Below are 22,050 nucleotides of genomic sequence, written 5' to 3'. Positions count from 1 at the left end.
CATAGGTCACCTTGGGTGGCTTCTTCCATAAGTGAGTGGCAGCTCCGGGCAAGTGAAATAGCTCAGGGAGGGGAGGGCGGGGGGGGGGAGCGCAGTATGGGTATTTTCAAGTGCTAAGTGGGTAAAAATGTCCAGACTACAGGAATGTCATAGGAACACCAGTGGTAGGCTGGGGTCTCTGTCCCTGAGGCCGGTGGGCAAGGCTAGCTCTTCCTCATGGTGTAGCCCTGGATCATGCTATTGAAGTAAGCTGGAGTGTTGCGCTCTGGGTAGAAAAGGATCATGTAACACTTGGGGCCAAAGTATCCCAAGCTGATGGCCAGGAAGTTGAGCACAGTGACCAGGAGGTCCATGATGGTGACCAGCACTCCATTGTGGACGGACATGAAGGTGCAGAGGGAGATGGAAGAGGTGAAGGAGAAGGTCATGCTGAGGGTGATGAACTTAGCCTCGTTGTAGTTGGTGGGTAATTCTTTGCCCATGTAAGCAAAGCTGAATCCCACCACGGACAGCAGCAAGTCCATGCTGGTGTTGAACATTAGCCCATTGCGGTAATTAGGGTGACAGGAGAGGATCACGATGTTAGGGTCCTCAGGGTCGGTCCGGCCAATGGGGTTGATGGTGGTGGCCAGCATGTTGGCCGCCACCAGGGCTACCTTGACGGCCGTGATGAAGGCCACAAAGACATAGGGCCCATGGTAACGCACCCAGAAGCCATAGGCTCGTGGCAAGCGTCTGGCCATCTTGAAGACACATACAATCTGGAAGGAGCGCACGGTGATGCAGGACAGGCAGACGGAGAAGCAGACGGTGAAGAAAGCCTGGCGGCAGAAACATGTGAAGACCGTGGGGCGCCCCACGTACACCGGCACCATCCCAAACGCCAGCAGCAGCGGCACCAGCATCAGGAAGCACATGGGGCCACCAGCGGAGCGCACCATGGGTGTCTGGAAGTGTCTCCAGAAGATGAGCAGAATGGCCAGCGTGCTGAAGAAGCCTAGAGAAGCCAGTAAGGCCACCACGATGGTGGGCGCTTCGTGCCACTCCAGGAAGGCCTGCAGCCGCTTGAAGCAAGTGATGGCGTTCATGTGGGACCACATGGAATCCGGGCAAGGCAAGCAGTTAAACTCATCTGCAAGAACCCCCAGGGACTCCCATCAGCTGGATCCCCACCTGTGAGCGGCTGTGTCTTCTGGGCCCTGAGCCAGAGGGAGGCAAGGACCCCTGCAGCCTGACCTCACAGACGAACGGGACCCAGCTGGGTTAAGTCCCTTTCTCAAAGTCACAGAGCCAGTAAGTTACCAAATAAGGATTCGAACCCCGGTCTCCTTGCTCAGAACCCAAATCAAAGACCACTCTGTCAAGATATCGCCCCCTAGTGGGAAAGGCCTGCAACCACATCCTCAAGGGCCTCATTCTGTTAGCATTTGGGGGAGGGGGGTGTTTGCATGGGGCGTGTGTGTGTGTGTGTGTGTGTGTGCGTGCATGTGTGTGTGTGTGTACACATGGGTATATAGGCTAAAAGACAACATCAGTATTATTTCTCAAATGTCATCCTCTTCCTTCTTTCCTCCCTCCCTCTCTCTCTCTCTCTCTCTCTCTCTCTCTCTCTCTCTCTCTCTTCCTTTCTTTTTTATTGAGACTAGGTCTCCCACTTGCCTGGAACTCAACAAATCATCTAAACTGACAAGTGAGCCCCAGGGATCCACTTGTCTCAACCTCCCCAGCCCTGGTTCCAAGTGCATCATGCCTGGCTCTGTTTCACATGGGTCCTAGGGACCGAACCCGTGTCCTTGTACGTGCAAGGTAAGCTCTTTATCAACCGTGTGTCCCCAGCCCCATTGAGAGCTGGACACCGTGGCAGGTACCAGAGATAGAGGGCTCTGGAGACCAGTAAAGCCTGGCTCCTGTCTGCAGGCGGCTGACAGCTGTGACAGACGGGTTAGCAGGAGCCTTCAACAGACTTGACCAGCGCTTAGTCGGGGCCTGCGTGCTGCTGGGCACACAGCAAGCGTTTTTATTCAAAGGTGAAATCATCAATTAATTTTTCATCAATGAGGTCATGAGAAAGCTTTACACTCAACCCTGAACCGTGCTACACTGGTGTGAATTCTAACGCTGGGGTCGGTGTTCTAGAGAGAGCGTCTGTCAAGTGAGAATTCAGTCAGTGGAACTGGGAAGAGGCTCAGTGGGTCAAGTGCTTGGCACACAGTGTGAGGACTGATCTCGGAGTATCACACACACAGAAACCTGTACTGGGGACTGTGCTTCATGGGAAGCCACAAGAAGCACCAGGCTTGGTCTCTGGCCTTTGGATACTTGCATTCCCTGGGAAGGCCTCAGAGACCCTGGCATAGGGAAGGGACCCCTAAAAACTCCAGGACAGGGTAGGGGTGCTGAGCCATGAACAGAAGCCGAGGTCTGCTGAAGAAGGGCCGAGCAGGGGTGACGGGAGCCGTACCTGCAGAGCGGTTGAGGTAGGTGCCTGGTAAGCAGTTCATGCACTCAAAGCAGCAAGTGTGGAGACCCACGGGCTTTTTCATTTGCCCAGGCTGGCAGCTCTTGGAACACATGGACATGGGGATCTGGAGGAAGAAGACAAGAGACCCCGAGCCCTCTTTCCCCACCCTCTGAGAGGCCAGTGTACCCCCCGCCCCCCCTGCCCTGGCACACCTAGCAGGATGCTCCTCGGGACAGGGTAGCCTGGCCCTGTCTGAACTGCTGTTAGAACCGGCTCTTTGCAGGACTCTCTTGGATTGCCTGTCTATGACCTAATCCAACCCATCATCCTCTGGTAAAACACCCAAGGGTTACGACAGAGACTTCCTGGGGATGTAGACAAGATATTGTGCAACCTTGGGGTGCTGGCAGCCATCACACCACTAAGAGGATATCATGGCCAAAGAAAAACCTGATCTTGGTGAGGGAGAAGTGAAAGACATCGAGAGATCCTGGATCTGTCCTCTCCTGAACCACCACCACCTGTCCCACTACCCTGCTTTCCTGTCACTTACAGCCAAGACTCCCGCTTTCCTGTCACTTACAGCCAAGACTCCCGCTTTCCTGTCACTTACACCCAAGACTCCCGCTTTCCTGTCACTTACAGCCAAGGCTCCCGCTTTCATGTCCTTCTGAAAAGCAGGGGTCTCAGGTGAACTAGAACACACGGGCAGTGTTCCTAAAGAGCCCAGCACAGAAAGGTCATCAAGCATGGACTGAATGGATGGATTATACACAGGAAACAGTGGGTGTGAGGCTGGTGTGGAAGAAGATGAGGAAGGTATAGTGTCCGAGCCTGGTGAGGGGAGCCATGTGTGGCTAGAGCATGGTACAGGGAGGAGACAGTGAAGCACCTTAGGCAGCCACAGCTCTGGGGTGGGTGAGCAGCCGCCAGATCCTGTGGAGATTGTATTTTGTGACCAAGGAAAACCGTCTCTTACAGGCATACACAAGAAGGGGCCAGGGCTCAGACCAGGGAGCCCCAGAAGGACCCTCGACACCAGAGCCCACCTCTTTTTGCCTCTTTCAAGTCTGAGGTCTCTGCCTTCATGTCCCCCAACATGCACATACTTCTTGTATTGGTCATCAGATGGCATTTCTAGGTTAATGTCTGGCCTCCACATGCACATACATACATGTACATACATACATGTACATACATACATGTACACACATACCATGCACCAGCACACATATGTATGCACACTTGCACACACACAAACTCGGGGCATAAACTGATGCCAGATGCTGGTGTACAGCATTGAAGACTGGTATTTTCATGAATTAGATGGAGGGTTTTAAATACCATGGAGAAAGCTAAAAGTGCTACACAGGAGAGCTTCACTGGGGCTTTGAGAAAAACTGGGCATGGCTGGCTTCCAGCTTGATCATGGGAAGCCTGAAGTCCTCACAGTGAGAGGACAAAAGAGCAAACCCGGAATCAGCAACTCAGATCCCCAGAGAACTGGGCTGTGGAGCCCAGCACAGCCTCCAAAGCTGCAGTCAGGTGCATGAAGAGAGTATTCAGGAACACACAGAGTGTTCCACTTACTGGTAGGAGAAATAACCCCAGAGAAAGCAATTAATAAGAAAACTTACCGAGCAAATGACTGACTGACTGACTGAGGCTGAATCTTTACTCACTCAGGTTAAAAAACAAAACTACAGGGCTGGAGAGATGGCTCAGTGGTTAAGAGCACTGCTTGTTCTTCCAAAGGTCCTGAGTTCAATTCCCAGCAACCACATGGTGGCTCACAACCATCTGTAATGAGATCTGGTGCCCTTTTCTGGCTTGCAAGGATATGTGCAGACAGAACACTGTATACATAATAAATAAATAAATCTTTTAAAAAAACTACAAATACATAAAATAAAAGATGGAATCTCGAGAGAAATCCAAAGATATTTTAAGAGACCTCAGAAAAGGAGCATGAAAAATATGTAAGCCTCTGGCACAGAATCACATATAATGTAAGCATAAACACATACATCCCTAACAAGAGAGACTCCAAATACATAAAGCAAGCAAGAAGCAAAGGAAAACAGAGAATGTCTAGTATTCAAAACTGACAGGTGGAAATGTCAACATCATACTTTGAATTAATGCATAGAACTAAACAGAGGATCCACAATGAAGTGGAGAAGTTGACCAATACCATAAAACAACACACTCTACCAGGACACTCTGCTGTGGATATTGTTCTATATAAATAAAACACTGATGGCCAGTGACCAGGCAGGAAGTAGGTGGGACAAGGAGAGAGGAGAATTCTGGGAAGCGGAAGGCTGAGGGGAGAGACACTGCAGCCACCGCCAGGACAAGCAGCATGTGAAGATGCCGGTAAGCCACCAGCCACGTGGCAAGGTATAGATTTATAGAAATGGGTTAATTTAAGATAAAAGAACAATTAGCAAGAAGCCTGCCACGGCCATACAGTTTATAAGTGATATAAGCGTCTGAGTGATTATTTTATAAGTGGATTGTGGGACTGCGGGGCTTGGGGAACCTGGAGAGAAGCCCTCCAGCAACAACACTCTGTCCAGCAGCCGCAGAGCGCAGCATCTTCTCCAATGTGCATGAATCTCCCAGGACGGACACTATCCAGGCTTGGCTGTGATGCAAGTTTTAACCAAATTAAAAAGATTGAAATCACGGTAGACATGTTCTCCAAGCACAGAAAAATCAAATGAGATATAAATAAATAAATAAATAAATAAATAAATAAATAAATAAATAAATAAATAGATGAATAAATAAATAAATAACAGAAGGAGGGGCTGGAGAGGCTGCTCGGAGGTTAAGAGCACTGACTGCTCTTGCAGAGAACCCATCCTGGGCTACACAGCAGGACTCTATATAAGAAAACCAAGGGGGTTGGAGATGTAGCTCAGTTGGTTGAGATTGCCCAGCATTCGTGAAGCCCTGGGCTTGAACCCAGCACTCCATAACCCAGGGATGGTAGGACACGCCTGCAATCCCAGCACTCAGGAGGTGGAGGCAGAAGGATCACATATTCAGGTTCATTCTCTGTTACATAGTGTATTTGAAACCAGCTTGGGTTAGAGACCCTGTGGACAAGGAAGAGAGGAAGGAAGGAAGGAAGGAAGGAAGGAAGGAAGGAAGGAAGGAAGGAAGGAAGGAAGGAAGGAAGGAAGGAAGGGGAGGAGGAAGGAAGGAAGGAAGGAAGGAAGGAAGGAAGGAAGGAAGGAAGGAAGGGGAGGAGGGAGGGAGGGAGGCAGAGGACATGAAGAAGGAAGAAGGGGAGAGGAAAAGGAGGAGGAAAAGCAGGATGTAGCCAGATGGTAGAGTTCTTGCTTAACATATGGAAGACCCTAGGTTTGATCCCCGCGACCGTGGAGTACACAAACAAACAAATAAATAAGAAAGGACCTCAAATCACTGGCGTTCACTAGAGCAGTGGTTCTCAACCTTCCAATTCTGTGACCCTTTAATACAGTTCCTCATGTTGTAGTGACCCCCACTACAACATTATTTCATCGCTACTTCATAACTAAGTTTGCTACTGCTATGAGTCATAATGTAAATATCTGTGTTTTCCGATGGTCTTAGGCGACCCCCCCCAAAGGGTTGAGACCCCCAGGTTGAGAACTTATGCACTAGGTTGTAAAAGTCGAGGTCTTAGAGTGGTAGGGGTGGGATTCTGGTCCCCAGTGGGGAGACACATCCATAGCAAACCACCTGGTTCCTCTGAGGACCCCCCGACCGGCGAATGAGAAGGTCCCAGAAGGAGGGGGCTTGGGTTCTCACAAGAAACTAGGGCATTCAGGGTAGACTGCCGGATACCTGAGGACAGCCCTACGCCTCTGTCTGGGAGATAACTGCTAAGGTCCATTTACAGCCAGGCGGCTGAGGGCCGGGGACCCTAGGATAGACATCCTCTGAAGTAGTCAACCAGAGCAACCAGCAACCACATGCCAGTTAAAAGGAAGGACCCCAGAATGGAGGTGGAAGAGAGAGATGCTCGCCACCTGTCACTTGCCCACCAAATGCCCCCTTTGCACAGACAGGGCTGCCCAATGCCTTAAAGGCTCTGTGGCCCTCCAGACTCAAGCAGGACACTCTCATGTAGCCATCACTTGCCAGCACCCCGCCTCAGCTGCCAGGCTGTGCCTTTCACTCTCTACCATGGGGGTGTGGTGTCAGATGTCCACCTGGAGCTGCTAGGCCCTCAGCCACGTGGGACCTGGAAATACAAGGGCTTAGCACACCACAGAGCAACCTGTGGCCACCAGGGGACGAGATCCAGCCAATCCATGCTGACCATTCCTCTTCCTTAGGACACAGCTTGAAGGCCAGTCCTTAGAAGGTGACGGAAAAATGGCCCTCCAGTGGTTCACAGCAGGGTCTGGCTTGAGGGCATTCCCTCGGACTGGTTTCTCCTCTTCCCTCCTGCATGCTTTTCCAATTCCCAATCATGGCACTTGGGAGCATATCTGTAATAATCTATCACACATGACCCCTGCCTCAGGCTCTGCACTTCAGTGGGAACTCAGACTGAAGTAAGGCCTATGCCATCTTAATGCCTATGACCTGAATATGTAACCCGATTCCGTTACAGGGTCATTGCACATATGATTAAGGAAAAGAAGGATCCCTCATCGGCGAGGACTATGTTCTTACACAGAGGGGACATGTGGACCCTGACAAGAGCACAAAAACACTGCCAGGTGAAGAAGGCAAAGATCAGAGTGGAGCATCAGCAAGCCGAGGAGAGCCAGGGAGCACCAGCAAGCCAGGGAGAGCCAGGGAGCACCAGCAAGCCGAGGAGAGCCAGGGAGCACCAGCAAGCCGAGGAGAGCCAGGGAGCACCAGCAAGCTGAGGAGAGCCAGGGAGCACCAGCAAGCCAGGAGAGAGAGCCAGGAGAGCACCAGCAAGCCAGGAGAGCCAGGGAGCACCGAAAGCCAGGGAGAGCCAGGGAGCACCAGCAAAGCCAGGGAGAAGCCAGGAGCACCAGCAAGCCAGGGAGCAACCAGCAAGCCGAGGAGAGCCAGGGAGCACCAGCAAGCCAAGGAGAGCCAGGGAGAGCCAGCAAGCCAGGGAGAGCCAGGGAGCACCAGCAAGCCAGGGAGAGCCAGGGAGCACCAGCAAGCCAGGGAGCACCAGAAAGCCAGGAGAGCCAGGGAGCACCAGCAAGCCAGGGAGAGCCAGCAAGCCAGGGAGAGCCAGGGAGCACCAGCAAGCCAGGGAGAGCCAGGGAGCACCAGCAAGCCAAGGAGAGCCAGGGAGCACCAGCAAGCCAGGAGAGCCAGGGAGCACCAGCAAGGCGAGGAGAGCCAGGGAGCACCAGCAAGGCGAGGAGAGCCAGGGAGCACCAGCAAGGTGAGGAGAGCCAGGGAGCACCAGCAAGCCAAGGAGAGTCAGGGAGCACCAGCAAGCCAAGGAGAGCCAAGGAGCACGAGCAAGCCAGGGAGAGCCAGGGAGAGCCAGCAAGCCGAGGAGAGCCAGGGAGAGCCAGGGAGAGCCAGCAAGCCAGAGAAGCCAGGGAGCACCAACAAGCCGAGGAGAGCCAGGGAGCACCAGCAAGCCGAGGAGAGCCAGGGAGCACCAACAAGCTGCCAAACACCAGGAGAGAGGCCAAACTGGCTCCTGGCCTCGGCAGGGACCCGCGGCACCTCTCCCTCTTCTTCTGCCTCCAGAACCTGAGACAAAGAACTCCCGTGGTTTAAGCTCAAGAAAACAAAGACAAAGATCCGTGTTTCCTAAATAAGCTGGTTGACTCCACAGGGCCAGGTACACTCAACAACGTTGATGACGCCAGCTAACCTGGCGTCGTGCCAGGCTATGTAGAAGAAAAAGCACCTGACTAACTGAACCTTATATGCCTACGTGATGGCAAACTTAACAGGATGGCATATTAGCAATCTAGTTCAACTCAGTACTCTGAAAACCTCATACGTAATCTGATATTTTTACAGTTTGGTGATTCTCACTCTCACTCTATCCAATGCAGGGAGAAGCAGGTAGCCTCGGTCTCTGTGATCGTATCCTAATCAATTTGAATGAATAACAAATCCCATAAAACGTAATGGGAATCACTGTAGACTGCGCTGGGTCTGGGTGTGTTGAGATGAAACTCTAACTCTGAAAGAAATTTTTCACGCAGGAGCGAGAGTGGTAGTAGATTGCCCAACCTGGTTTATCGGGTCAGGGAAATTTGTGGGGCACCAAATAGTGCTGTTCATTCAACTCCCCCATGGGCTGGGGCTGAATCCTTGGGCATGAATAAAATCGACTTAAAAGGAAAGTTGGATACTAGACCAACAACCAGTCTGAGGCATCACCTGTATCTCTTGGCTCTTCCCTCAGTTCTGTGGAGATATTCATGTGACCAGCCGTTTAGCCAGCGCAAGTTGTTTGAGTGTCTTGACACTGCTGCCATCCCTTCTCCCACCATGCGGTATTGTGGACTGTCTCCTAGCCTTACCACAAAACACACACAACAACCACACCATCACACACACTAGCGGACTTTTGAGCAAAAGCAGCGACCACTCACACACACCTACACCATGTGCAACCAGAACCCGAGCAGCACAATTAAACCCTTCATTCTTTAAGCTGCTCATCTGGTGTTTTCCTAATAAGGGGACATCCGCTATGGTGGAAGCCATAGAATGAGAATGTGGGCCTAATCCATCACCTCAGGCTGATATGGAAGTCACATGCACTTCACCACAGGGCGCGCTTGTAGGAACGAGAAGTCCAGCCAGAACCACGTCCCCGATTGCTTGCCTTAACGAGAGCCTTACGCAAGACAGCCTTAAACGTCGGCAAGGCTCATCACGTTGAGCAAAGAAGGAGCATGGATCACACAGGGCCTAGCTCACAGTACTTACCCTAAACGGAGAACCTCTGACACACCGGCCAATAGACTGACTCTAGTCTATACTGAGCGAGCCCTTCTTGACAAGGAGTTCTCTTCCCAGCAGGTCAACCTCACTATACCCACTGTAAGCTTGCCTCTGAAAGACCGCTCGCGGTCAGCGATATCTGTGCCAGTCTTGTTTTAGTGGGGGGTGAGTACAATGGAGACACATTTGTGGATGCGTAGGAAGTTCATTCCTCTGCTTGGGTGGTGGAGAGTAGAGAAGGTCTTAATGACATATTGGAAGGGATTTCTGGCTCAGGTCCCACTGCCCTAGCGTATAAAGTGTACTAAGATGTCCAAGACAACATTGTAATTGTGCTCCCAAGACTGTATCTGGTGACGATGAAAGATACGATGTCTGGTTGCCCACCGAGACTAGGGTGAAGTTGGACTCCGTTTTCACAGAGGCTCCCTGAGTATGCTGGAGGGGTCAGAAAAGAAGGGAAGCAGAGCTGAAGGTTGCTCAATCTAGGAAAAGCATCGCAGGTGGGACCAGCGAGCTTATTAAGTTCAGGAGAAAGAAATACCTTCACTTGACCTTTTCGTAGAAGACAAAAGCCGGCACTTTGATCTAGCTCATAGAGTGCACTCTTGGCCTCAACTATATGTTGCGCGGGAGGCAGCAGTAAGTGCACTGGGGGAGCGATTTGAAGGGGGTCGTGGGTAGTAAGGTGACTTTGGAACGCTGGTGTGCCTGGAGCTAGGCCTCATTCCTAGCACACTCTAGAAAATTTGGTGGTCAGAACACACAAAAGTATAGGCCCTCGATAGGCTTCGCTACAGCAACACCCTGCTCTGGGCAATCCTAAATGTTCACATTTTCTTCTCATGCTTGACTGAAATGGAAGTCTCACAGCAGGAATTCCTAATAGATGCTTAACTGGACATCACTCGAGAGGCCGACGCATTTTACGATCACTCTCAGTATGACACATATCAGGGAGCCTTAGAGAGCTAGGTCATATCAGACTTCGCTGGTTGGAAGAGGCACTGAGTGTTCTTCCGGGACCCTGGGGTTCAATTCCCAGGCACCCATAATTGCTGCTCACAAACCACCAGTAACTCGAGCTCCAAAGGATCCAAACGCCCTTCTGGCCTTCATGGGTACTGACACACATGTGGTGCACATACATAACACTCCAGAAACCAATAAATAAATTAAGCCGCGAGATAAGAGACATAAATATCGCATTCTGTATTAGTAAATGACCAGAAGATTACAGAGAATACTTGACGTAAATAGTTGCATCACAGTTCTCTTTACCCCCTCCCTAAAAAGTCGACCCTGTGGGATTGTCCCTTGAAGGGTTTTCCTACCACTGCCAAATTATCCATCTTTGTTGAATTTTCCCTGCACTGCATGCTTGTCCCATTTCTCAGATCTTGCCGAACATGAAATGTCCATCAGGGTTCAAAAGCCGCTTCGTTCTTATTGCACAAAGAGAGGTTGTAACCTTGATCTCCGCAAACTGGTGCCTGGGACAGATATATTGTGCCTTCATACAGGAAACAGAGAAAAGACACGGGCCCAGCAGTTTGCAGCTTGCCCTTCTTTGCATAGAAACATAATAACTTAGTTAGGCTTTGTGACTCTGGGCTCCCTGTGCCTCAGTCCACCTAGGTGTGAAAGAAACATCATCGCGCATGCGTCCTAGCGGGCACCTGGCAAGTAACAGATGCACTGCTCACCGTCGCTGTATATGCCGTGAGACAGGGCTGGACCAGGCAGCACTTCTCATACAGCACTGCTCTCAAGAGTCGCGAATCCGGGACGACGCATAGCGGCAGAGCCTGCAAGCACCTTTAACAAAAGACATCGTGCTGTCGCATGCTCTCCAGAGAAACCAGTAACATACGGTGAGACAAGCAGTAATTCGGTAACGTTATCAGACTCTGCACGCGACTCTCGTACGGCAGATGAGAGACACGTGCTAGAGATAGAGAAACAAAGCTGTGTTGTGTGTTGATAAACCGTAACGCCGCGTAGCCGGCTCTGCAGGTTACATATATGTAGTGTGTGTATATAGTGTATTTGCTCTCGTGAGGCGAGGCGATATCTTGCGCGGGCTGTGCACCTCGCACAGAGCCCAAGGGCAGAGGAACAGCGTACGAAGTGGTGCCTCATATAGACTGTCACCAGTCCACCTTATTCCCCGTCGAGACACGCGTCTCTTCTCGTGGAACACCTGGAAGCTTAGTTGGCATGGCGTTGCCTACATGTGGCCAGCACAACTAGCAATCCTTCCATCTCTACCCTCCCCAGCACTGGAGAGAGAGGTGTTGGTGCTAGTTCTTCCAGAAACACACATAGCAAATACACTTGAACCTAAAGTCGCCCTAAGATAACTGTCTCTGTATTATCACTTTGCGCGTATAGTCCCATCTCTCGAACCTGAGCACCGGCTCTAATAAGGAAGTGGTGATAGTCGGTCTCCCTGCAAGGCTTAGGCGCCCATGACCTTTGCCATGGGTAAGACCACTTCTTGGTGCACTTGTCTGGAGACACACTGGTTGCAAGCTAAACAAGGAGCACTCTGTGGCAGCTGGCGTTTGTGGGAGACAACGAGCAACTCCGCGTGAGACACCGCTGCCTCTGCAGCTTACAACACTGTATGACACAACGCTCCCCCAGAAAGCATCAGGTGTTTGTACCGCTATTGAACCTGTAGGGGACTCGGGACTCAAAGTAAGCCAGTGAGTTCAAACAGGCATCAACAAGTCCGCTGGTTGCAGCACCAAGTGAGCCCAAAGCGGGAAGCTCGTTGCAGGTATGGGTTGGCAGTTTGCACCGGGGCATATATGAGTGTGGCGCATCTCGGAAGCTTCCAGACTGAAGCTCAGAGGGTACATGGAGACCCTCTTGTGTAATAATCGCACTTAAGTAAGCACCCAGGTGTACAAAGGGTGCCCACCGCTCGCGCGCGCCGAGGGCTTCCCTCCTCTTGCCAGTAGGTTGTGCAGGTCCAAACTGGATCGACCTAGGATACCCATGTGACTCTGTGGGCTAGGGGCGAAAATCCCACACGAGGAGGAACTCGGCGAAGGTGAAGTTCGCTAAACGCGCACCTCCGCTGGAAGAAAGCTTGGTCTAAGGAAGTCCCAGCTCTGGCGAAGAGAGCGCAAGACGATCACCACAATAACTAAACCCGGGGCTCTGTTCTTTGGTCCGACCCCTGAACAGCTCAGCATGTTCTAAAAGATGTTACCTTGTTACATCAGGCCCTTTGGCATCTGAGCTCTCCTCAGGCCCCATGTCTGGAACTTGGTGAACCCTTCGAAGAGTCAGTGGTGCAAACAGCTCGAATCTTAGGAAGTCTGTCTAGTTGAGAACCCCAAGTAGGCGATGTATGAGATGTCACCCCGTTGTTAACCTCGATCAGACGCTGGCTCAGCAGCTGCCCATGAAAATACACTTCCCTGCCTTTTGGAAACAGCACCAAGTGGATCCACTCCCTTGAGCTTTGCTCTACTGTTTTCCTATAGGCACGCCAGTACAGTCACGTGAGACAATCACTGACCGACGCGAAAGTGAGAGCAGAATACAAAATCCTAGTTGTACCAGTTGGACTTCTGACTTCAAGCGAGCTTGGTCACAACTCGGGGGGGCCATCAATTGTTAGGTCGTCAGCAAGCTCAGCAATTTCTGAGTCGAGGGACTAGCGCAGACTGTGTCCCGCTAATCGTCACGGAGATGGCGCTGTACTCGTGACCTGCCGGAGTGAGGTATAGAGGAGGCACTCCCACAACAGTGGAGAGCTTCATCCCTTCCAGTCCAAATTACCAACTTGTACGCTTGCTGGGAACAGCACCGGCGAGTGCTAATTTGCACTGTTTATGGCCGGCCAGAATAACGCACAATAGTCTGGGCTGTTCTTGGACACCATGGGGGGGACACATACATGCCCTGAATCACAGGAGATGGGTTTACACCTTAACTAGCTCACACGTCAATCTTGGAACTATCGATTGAGCATTGAAATCAATACGCAGTTATACGCCGAACTTTGTAACTATGCAGCTTATGAATGAGCTTCGTCAGTAGTGGCCACTCTCTACAACAAGTCAGAAAAATCACTCCTCAACTCGTGCTTTCTGTGAAAGCTGCCGCACTCCTTGAACAGCACCCTGCATCTATCTCGTTATGTCACGACTTCCTGGCTAGGTTGGATTAGTCTTCACTATCACCGTTCTCCTTGGGGCAGTAACAGGCCGGCCTATGCTCAAGAAAGCAAGACTGTGGCTTCCTAACACAACCACGGAGATATCTAGGTCAACCTCAGTTTACTTGTGTAGAAACCTCACAGGACTTAAGAGACTCACAGGAGCTTCTTACCCAGTGCCAATAGCACTGCGTACTATCCTGAGCGCCATTTTTAAATCTTCTGTAGGCTGGGCGATCAACAGACGCGACGCCAGCCTCACGCCTAATATTGGCCACATTTGACTCATCCTCACGTAGTCTCATCGCGGCCAGAGAATGAGGACTTTGTTCCCCTCACAGAAAGTCTACTGTCATCTGCTGTTCCTTTCAGCAGTACCCTTTTACCCTTCTGCTGTGACCTTCATAGTCTCAGGGTACCCATAGATAGACATCGAGCTCACAGCTCTTAATGCTCTCGTTCTCTACCGAACCCCCACTTGCAAAGCTTCAGTGACCTCACATACGTCTTCAATTTCAGCCGCAACTCTTTGCGTGTGTAGGAAAATTTGAAATGTAGCGAGTATAGTTGCTCACAAGCCAGAGACACCCATCCAGATTTGGCCTTCAGCTCTGGAACAAGAACACCTCCACTCCTGGCCTTCTGAGAAAAAAAGCACTCATGCTCACGCCGTGTGAACTTCGCTAAATGTCCACCTCCCACTTCTCAACGTTGAACTTCCAAATCCCAATGGCTGCTGCTTGCTCTTGAGTCCATCCAGCGTCTTCCCAGCTGTCATGCCCCTAAGGAAGGAGATAAAGGCCCAGTAAACAATTTTGTGAGTTTGTCCTGGACTCTAGCTTCAGAACAAGAAGAAAACGCAAGAATAGTATACAGTGTCTCCCTAAGAGAAGGGGTGTCTTCTACTCAAAACGGAAGCCATACAATAAGTTCTAACTATGGGGGAGATCACACACTTCAGAATAATATATTGAACATCTCAGAGCAAAAGCTGTGTGGATTATTGATTAAGACTTGAACGAGCCTACTTTGGCTCATCTTGTGCCGAGAGTGCCTCAAGATCACATCCTAGCTACTTGCCATCGAGCGACTATCTTGAGACTACCTAGAGTGCTATTTGCAACCCTGTTTATGAGGAAAGATCTCACCCAATTCCCCCAGAAGGTGCTAAGTAATAGCCGCCCACAAAGTGACCTCTTCCTCCCAGCTCCAGTTAAGGTAGTAACTTTATGGGAGAATGTCACAATCTCACTGCTGACCTGACATCACTATGCTATGCGGTCAGAGACACCAACTAGATTCTAAGGTAGCTATTTGAAAGTAACCTGCTATGAAGGAAACACATAGTGCCGAAATGTAAAGTGGAGTTTTCCCTATTGTTAATTACACCCAGACTTTCACTCTGTTGAATCTGGGAATGGAATGATTGTTGCGAAAAACTTTCCTCCAAATCTCGTGTCTCTGTATGTTTTAAATATGCTGACCAATGAAAGAGATTGCCTAACTTGTCAGAACCCCGGAAGCTAAATGGTATTCTGCAGGGTTGAAGGAAGTCAGTCTACTCTAACTCAGGAAGTTTTCATTCCACCAATCTCTCTCTGCCCTTTCAGTGGAGAGAGCAGCCACTCGCCATTGTCCCTCTCAACCTAGGTTGAGAGCACCTATCCCTTAATCAGCTTTCACTGCCAAAAGTTTGTGGCATCTTTGGCCTCTGCACACACCACATACTCTCAGCCAGTCTTTTTCAGTTTGTCCGCCTGAAGGTACCGGTGTTTCGCCTATAAGGCACGCAGTCCGCCAGAGTCTCGAAAACAGTCCGCAACTCCATCCAGCACCATCCTGCGTGTACCTCTGCGTCTTCCCTTGTCCCCTACGCTATTTCCTACACAGAGACAAGAACTGCCTCTGCTCACTCGCTGTTCTGTAAAGCCCATCAGGTGTCTCTTTACCATCACAATCTGCAATCTCTCTTGGATCGACACCCTCAAACTGCGGGCTGGAGCTTGTGCATAGCTCTCACATATAAGGTCCTTCAGGAGACCTTTGTCCACTCGTTCGATACAGCAAACCTACCTACCTGATCGCACGCTGATAGGAAGAACTCTCAAGCCTTGAGCACTCTGTCTCCACCCTGGACTACTCTGCTTAGTTAACCCATACCTCCTACTTGTGCATCTCTCGTTTATATGTACGTATCAAAATACTGTGTCCGTAGTGGCTTGCTCTCAGGAGACATATCCTCCGTGCACTCCAGGAGCAAATTACCACTGGGTATTCTTGTTTGGGTCTGTTGGAACTTAGCCAACAGGTGTTCCTGCACCCAGCACCCACAACGTCCCCTGGCAAGTAACTCCTCAGTATGGCAATTGACTTTACTCGAAGCCGAGGATGATAACGTCAAGTCCTGAACTAGACATTGCAATCAAAATGTAAGACACATAGGTCTAAACGACACTACCGTTACGCGCTGTTCTTACATGTGGGTCTGACTGAAATCAATCACTTAATGGCTAGAAGCTTTGGAACCTGAATGTCTTCATGCTCTGTTGGTCCACATATTACTACAAGGTAAGAGCCCACTCTAGCAGGAAGTGAGAGGTCCAGTACTTGCCGCCATGCCTACCGTGTGCCAATCTGAATCTTAGTTAGTATTGTATTCTGAAATCTGATCACCCTGGTTGCGCGTGTTGGAGACCACTGGGCCGCTGTGAATCACACTGCACATGCTGGCTTGCGGTTGAGAACGAGCGAGAAAGGAGCAGCGAGTTGCCAGGCCATGCTGGTGTGGACAGCAGTACTTAGCCTAGATAAGGAAAAGGCATTTGCGTGCTCCTATGACCCGAGGGGAGGCCTGTAACATCTTGTCGCGAAGAGCTAGGAGCTCAGAAAGAAAAAAGAACTGTGCTTCCCAACCATTGGAAGAGAGAATCAGGCTATTTATCGCGCCGGAGAGAGCATATCTAGCTTTCAAGCTCAAGTACTTGAGAGATCATGTGAGAGTTCTCTGAACCTCGACAGGAAGCTTCTCTTCTATCCAACATACTGCGACCATAAACACTAAACGGTTGACATGTGAGTGCTTGGCGTTCTCCCCAAAGGCAGAGAGAGAGTTGACCAAGCAAACGCAACCCTGCACACGAAATATGCCAGGCGGCTATGTGCAGGGCACTCTCTTCTCAAGTCTCACAGGTCATAAATCGGGGCCTTGGACAAGTAGAGCGAGGTCGGAGACAATAGTTGCTATCTGGTTACTATGTTTGAAGTGTCAGCCTGAATCTACAGAACCGTGAGCTCTAGGACATCAGGGCTATGTAGAGAGACCCCCTGATCACACATGCCATCATCACCCACTTAACCTCAAATTGGTACTAAATATAAGTGAGACTATCGGCAACTTTTTGGGTGTAAAGAAACTCGTGTGTGTGGAAGAAGCTCATGATGAGGATGATTGCGTCATAATTCACTTGTGCTGGTATTTAGCAACGATCTCTCTACATGTGTTGAGGTCAATTGCAGTGTGGTTACCGCGGTTCACGTATTGGGGCTCGCATTCTCTTCTCTATGACTATATGGAGGCCAGAAAGGCAGACAGTATAAGGTATCGCTCTCTTGTCTCCTCTCTGAAGACAAACTAGGTCCGCCCGCACCTCTGCTCTTTTTTTGGAGAATAACGCGCTCCTCATTCCGTCTGAACCTGGAGCTCTCATCTATGGCAAGGCCATCTTAGAGTGACGAGGTTCCAAGGTAAAACAGTGTGAGCTGTAGGGAATCCTCGTAGTCTCTCAGCATACACATAAACCCGGACCACCTGGGTGGCTGGCCAGAGTGTCTAAAATTTACGTGGTGCGGGACTTGGAGATGCAAACCCAGGTACACCTCCAATGTCTTTAAAAACACCAACATTTTACACCAAACTGAGCCTACCTAGCCTCAGCCTTGTTCCGCAGAGAGAGCAATCCTGTGAGTCAGGTTTCACAGTGCACAAGGGTAACAATTAAGCAAAGCCTAATTCCAGAATGGCTGTTTAGTTCTCATTCCTGAGAACCGTTATCTGCTATGTATGTGGTGGAGGATGCACTCTACATGGAAGACACAACCAAACATGCTATATCTGTGTGCTTGGAAAACGAGGGTCCTTCATAGATTCTAGACCCGCACACTTGCAACCCACGAAAGTCCTGGTGAGGTAGCTAACGTTCAATCAAGCGACCACTTTACAGATGGGGCCAAACTGAGACTCAGAGCTGGTATATGTATAGATTTCACAAAGGTTGCGGCAGAATTAAGTCATAGCCACTAGTCCTACCTTAGTCCGCTGTTTGATATAAGCCTGAGCTGACTGCCCCTGGCAGCTTCACTCTTAAATCAAACACTTGACCACTACCAACTTAGGCTAGAAGGGAAAGCACCTTCTCCCTACATGACCTCGACATGTCTTTCACTCATCGACTGCCCACACATCTCAGTCTCTAGGAGAGATGAAATCTGTGTGAAATGAGGATATGAGTAGAGGAGAGGAGGTTGGACACAGTGATGGCAGACTCAGCAGCTTCAAGTGCTTTGGGGCATATGACAACAGCACCACAGGTGGGAAAAAGACACCCATATAGTGCCGGCTTTGAAGAAATCTTGGAGATGGGCACACAGGAATTCGTCATCCTGTGCCAGGAAGTAGAGCCGGGATGGACATTGTTGGAGTGGTAGCACACATCCACCATCTCGTAGCCAAGCAGCACGCCCGGCAGCAGAGTGCTGCAATTGTTGATCTCCTCCACAGCGAAGCGCATGGCCTGCATGAGGTTGTAGCCCAGCACCTTCATGTCGTACCTGCAGGGTCACACACTGTGAGGGCGGGCCCCCAGGGAGGGGCGGGGCTCACACTGTGAAGGGCACTGCGGCTCTTCCCAGGGAGGGAGCACTGGCTAAGGGCGGCCTGGCTCACAGAGTTGGTTTTGCCTAAAGTAAGGGGCCGAGTTACCCACAGGGAGGAGGGAGGGGCTTCACAGTGGCTAAGCATCTCTCAGGTGAGGGGAACCGAGAGTCAGCCCTGGTGCCTTCCGCATGGTGGGGAGGGGCTCACACTGTGAGGGCGGGTCCCCAGGACGAGGCGAGAAGCAGGCGGAGGCATATCCATATGGAGTGAAAGCTCAGTACGTCGGTCCCCAGGGAGGGGATAGAAGGACTAAAGGTATAAGATGATGAGCTCGAGGTAGGCTTTCGGTCTTGTGTGATAGGATGGTCTTGCTGAAAAATCGAGAATTACAGTTTCCCCACTGTACTTCCTGGGACAGACGGGCGAGTGCTATTTGCAACAGGAAAGCTTGACATGGAGTGAGGGTATTTGGAGCCACGAGAAAATAAAGACTACGTGGCCAATCAAATATTAACCGTACATCCTTGTGACTGCCTTTACTCTTACACTGAAATCAACACTTATGCTAGAGTTCCACTCTGATGATACTGACCACGATAGATCATTCTGAGAGTGAATTCTGCTTTCAGTAGAAACGACTGTCTCACTGATATTGAACCGCCCATCATTGCTCTTGCACACTGATCCTTCTCCTACACAAATTGCCAACAAACCCAACCGTCACCAACAACCTCTGGCTTAGGAGAAACTCTATGTGTCCACAGCACGGCACGCACTACTGTTCTCATGGGCACTCTGTTACTCTAATCGTGATCTCTGCTCTCTCATTCCCAATCCACATCACCACACCATTACCATCACCAACAATGAAAATCACCACCACGCACTGGCTACCGCCCAAGTCATAGCCTATGTGAGGCTACTCAAGAACAAAGAATGATCGAGGCTTCCTACACAAACCGCGCGAGAGAGCAACTCATCAGGTATACCAACCAATTACCAAGACCCTACCTCACTTACTGTTCTACCACTATATGAAAACTTATCAATAGACTAATAAATCACTACCACGCACAACCACAACTACCGACCACCATCACTAACACAGATAGTAAGGTCGGTCTCTCACTCCATCCACACACTAGACATCCATCACTCCACTATCACGGATCTGCTAAGGAGCGACAATCATTACACCAATCATCATCATCACTACCACTACATCATCACAACATTACTGCACAATACTGCTAAAATCAACCAACACCAGTCACAATGAGAGCCACTGCTTGTACCATGACCACTACATCATCACCAACCTACTGATATAAACATGCAGATCTCAATAGAATAATACTAACAGTCACTATAACACCCCTATCTTTAAACACATACCAATAAATCTCATCAGTACAGGGGCTCGTCATCCTCATTAACCAATACTTCTGCCATCATGACTACATAACCACCATCAACTAGTAACTTACTACATCCAATACCACCTCACCGCCAGCACATCACACTTATGCTAATTGGAAACTGAAACATTCCTTCGAGATCCGCGTTTACGCATTTGTAAGACTACCCTTCGTCATTTGAGATACCCCGCCTGCAGATTGGCCGTTCTAAACAAGTATTTTCAAGTGATAATAAATACTACCGCATGGGCTTTTGAGAAAGGCACTCCCTGCTGTCGCACCGTGGTCCTGCCGGAATATACATGAGACTGATCATCACCACCATCACATCGTATGTACCTCAAATAAGGGCAGTAACAGTAGACATGCATGCCGCAGGCATAGCAGATAGAAACAACATAAGGACACAACGAACTGTGGGCTCCCTAAACAGCAAACGGGAGGCATACTGAGGTTCACCCAACAGGTGCTCCAGTACACATGAAAAACTGCTGCCCAAGTAAAGCCATCACCAAGCAGGCAACCTTTCTCTCAGTTCGCGAAAGTACATCTCACCATCACACAAAAAGCTCCCAGGCTGGGAACAGACGGCGAGTCTGTCATTTGCGTCACTCGTTCATCGTGTCATCTAAGTGGGGATTCCGACCGTCAACCGAGATCCGTAATCAGCGCTTATCAATATAATCGCGCTCTCGTTCTTACCCTCCTCTTTGACACTCAGATATCCTAACCTTAACCACAATAGTTCCAGCGCTCCTGGCCAGCAAGAGGTCCAAGGATGGCTGTCCCATTGGCAACCAAATGGGAATTGTGCCTATTCAAGTCACGCTCGTTTGAACCAAGAAGTGTGCTAGCAGGATGGTGAGAAGGAGGAGAGTAACCAAGACGTGGACGCCACATGCTTCAGCTGCCTCTCTTCTAGCCACACAGAACACTCTGAGGGCTTTATGAGAAAAAAGGCACTGCTTGGCACTCCTAACTTGTTTCTATAGGGCGCCAGTACAAGTGAGCTAGCTCAGAACAAAAGAACTGTGGCTTCCATACAATTAGCGAGAAAATGCAAAGGCAGGGGCTATCTACTCGCTTCAATCGTATCCAGGTGCTCCTGACACACGCAATATACTCAACAGGCAACCCTACGACTAAAGAGCCTACAGGCATCTAGGAAGGGCTCAAGGTCCTCTGACATGGTGCTCATAGTAACTGAGGCTCTCGCATACATAGAGTATGTGCGCATGGAGTGGCTTTGGTGGTGACCTGTGAGAGCTTAAAACATCCTGTCACGTAACCGCAGGGGATGTAGAGCTAATGGGTGGCGAGCAATCCGGCGACTCTAGATTACTTCAGGATTACAAACACAACTGCTTGAAATTTCAGCAACAACAGACCGTGCAGGCCAGGAGGGTGGGGGCACTGGAGAGTAGGCAGGCTGGGTCTTAGGATTGGAAGGGTAGTTGGCAAGGAATGAGGACCGAACAGATTCTGAGGCCCTCGCTCTCTCTGCCCGGCCTTCCTTCTGAGGAACTAACCTGCTTTCCGCCGACAACTGACTCCATGGCCCACCTCGACCGCCACCTACCCCAAGCACACACGTCTTAAATTGTCACTATGGAGACTCACGTCATTGCAGCTTGGGCACGCAATGCACAACCTGAGAGTAACGTGAGAGTGATAAGAGTAGGATCTATCTCTATCTACGTCTAGAGCGTGGAGAGAAAAGCAGTGCTCAACCGGAAAAGTCTAGTAGAGGTAGTTGAACCCCCAATCCAGTCTCAGGTGGCCCTATAGTCGGACAAGTTCTCAACAGAAACACTGGACTGGCTTAGGCCAGAACATCGTTGAGCTCTATTTGGGAGAAAGCAACAAGCAGATGGGAGCTAGGTCTTTCCTTGGGAACCGGCCAGCTCTAAACCACTTGCAGCGAAGTTCCACGCTAATAGGAGATGCCCTGTGTTTGCCTCAGTACATCGCCGCCGAGCCTGCCAACCGGGCGCATACACACATGAGATTTTGCACAGTGAGAATTTACATAGTGACGGTCCTGCCTGGGACAGGTGGAGGCAGCCGAAAGGCTCTGGCGGGTAAAAGCGAGAGACGGAACACAGCTGTGCTGTACTGGGGCAGGAATACGCGCTTCACCTAGGGCACAACTGAAGGGGCTGCACGGCGCGCCACGGGAGATCTACGTATATGCGACGAGTCCTTCGTG

General features: G+C 50.3%; 1 protein-coding gene across 1 annotated transcript; it reads right to left on the bottom strand.

Annotated features, from left to right (window-relative positions):
• Positions 1-102: 102 nt before the first annotated feature.
• Positions 103-21,466, bottom strand: Tas1r2 (taste 1 receptor member 2). Its single transcript, XM_028880740.2, is given in 6 exon segments — positions 103-1,132; positions 2,462-2,585; positions 11,080-11,191; positions 18,196-18,229; positions 18,232-18,377; positions 21,462-21,466. Coding segments are annotated over 6 exon segments (1,350 nt in total). The 3' UTR covers positions 103-203.
• Between the last annotated feature and the right edge of the window lie 584 nt (positions 21,467-22,050).

Source organism: Peromyscus leucopus, chromosome 2 (genome assembly GCF_004664715.2).
Source record: "Peromyscus leucopus breed LL Stock chromosome 2, UCI_PerLeu_2.1, whole genome shotgun sequence".
Lineage (NCBI taxonomy): Eukaryota > Metazoa > Chordata > Mammalia > Rodentia > Cricetidae > Peromyscus > Peromyscus leucopus.
This window is presented reverse-complemented; position numbering and strand designations above follow the sequence as displayed.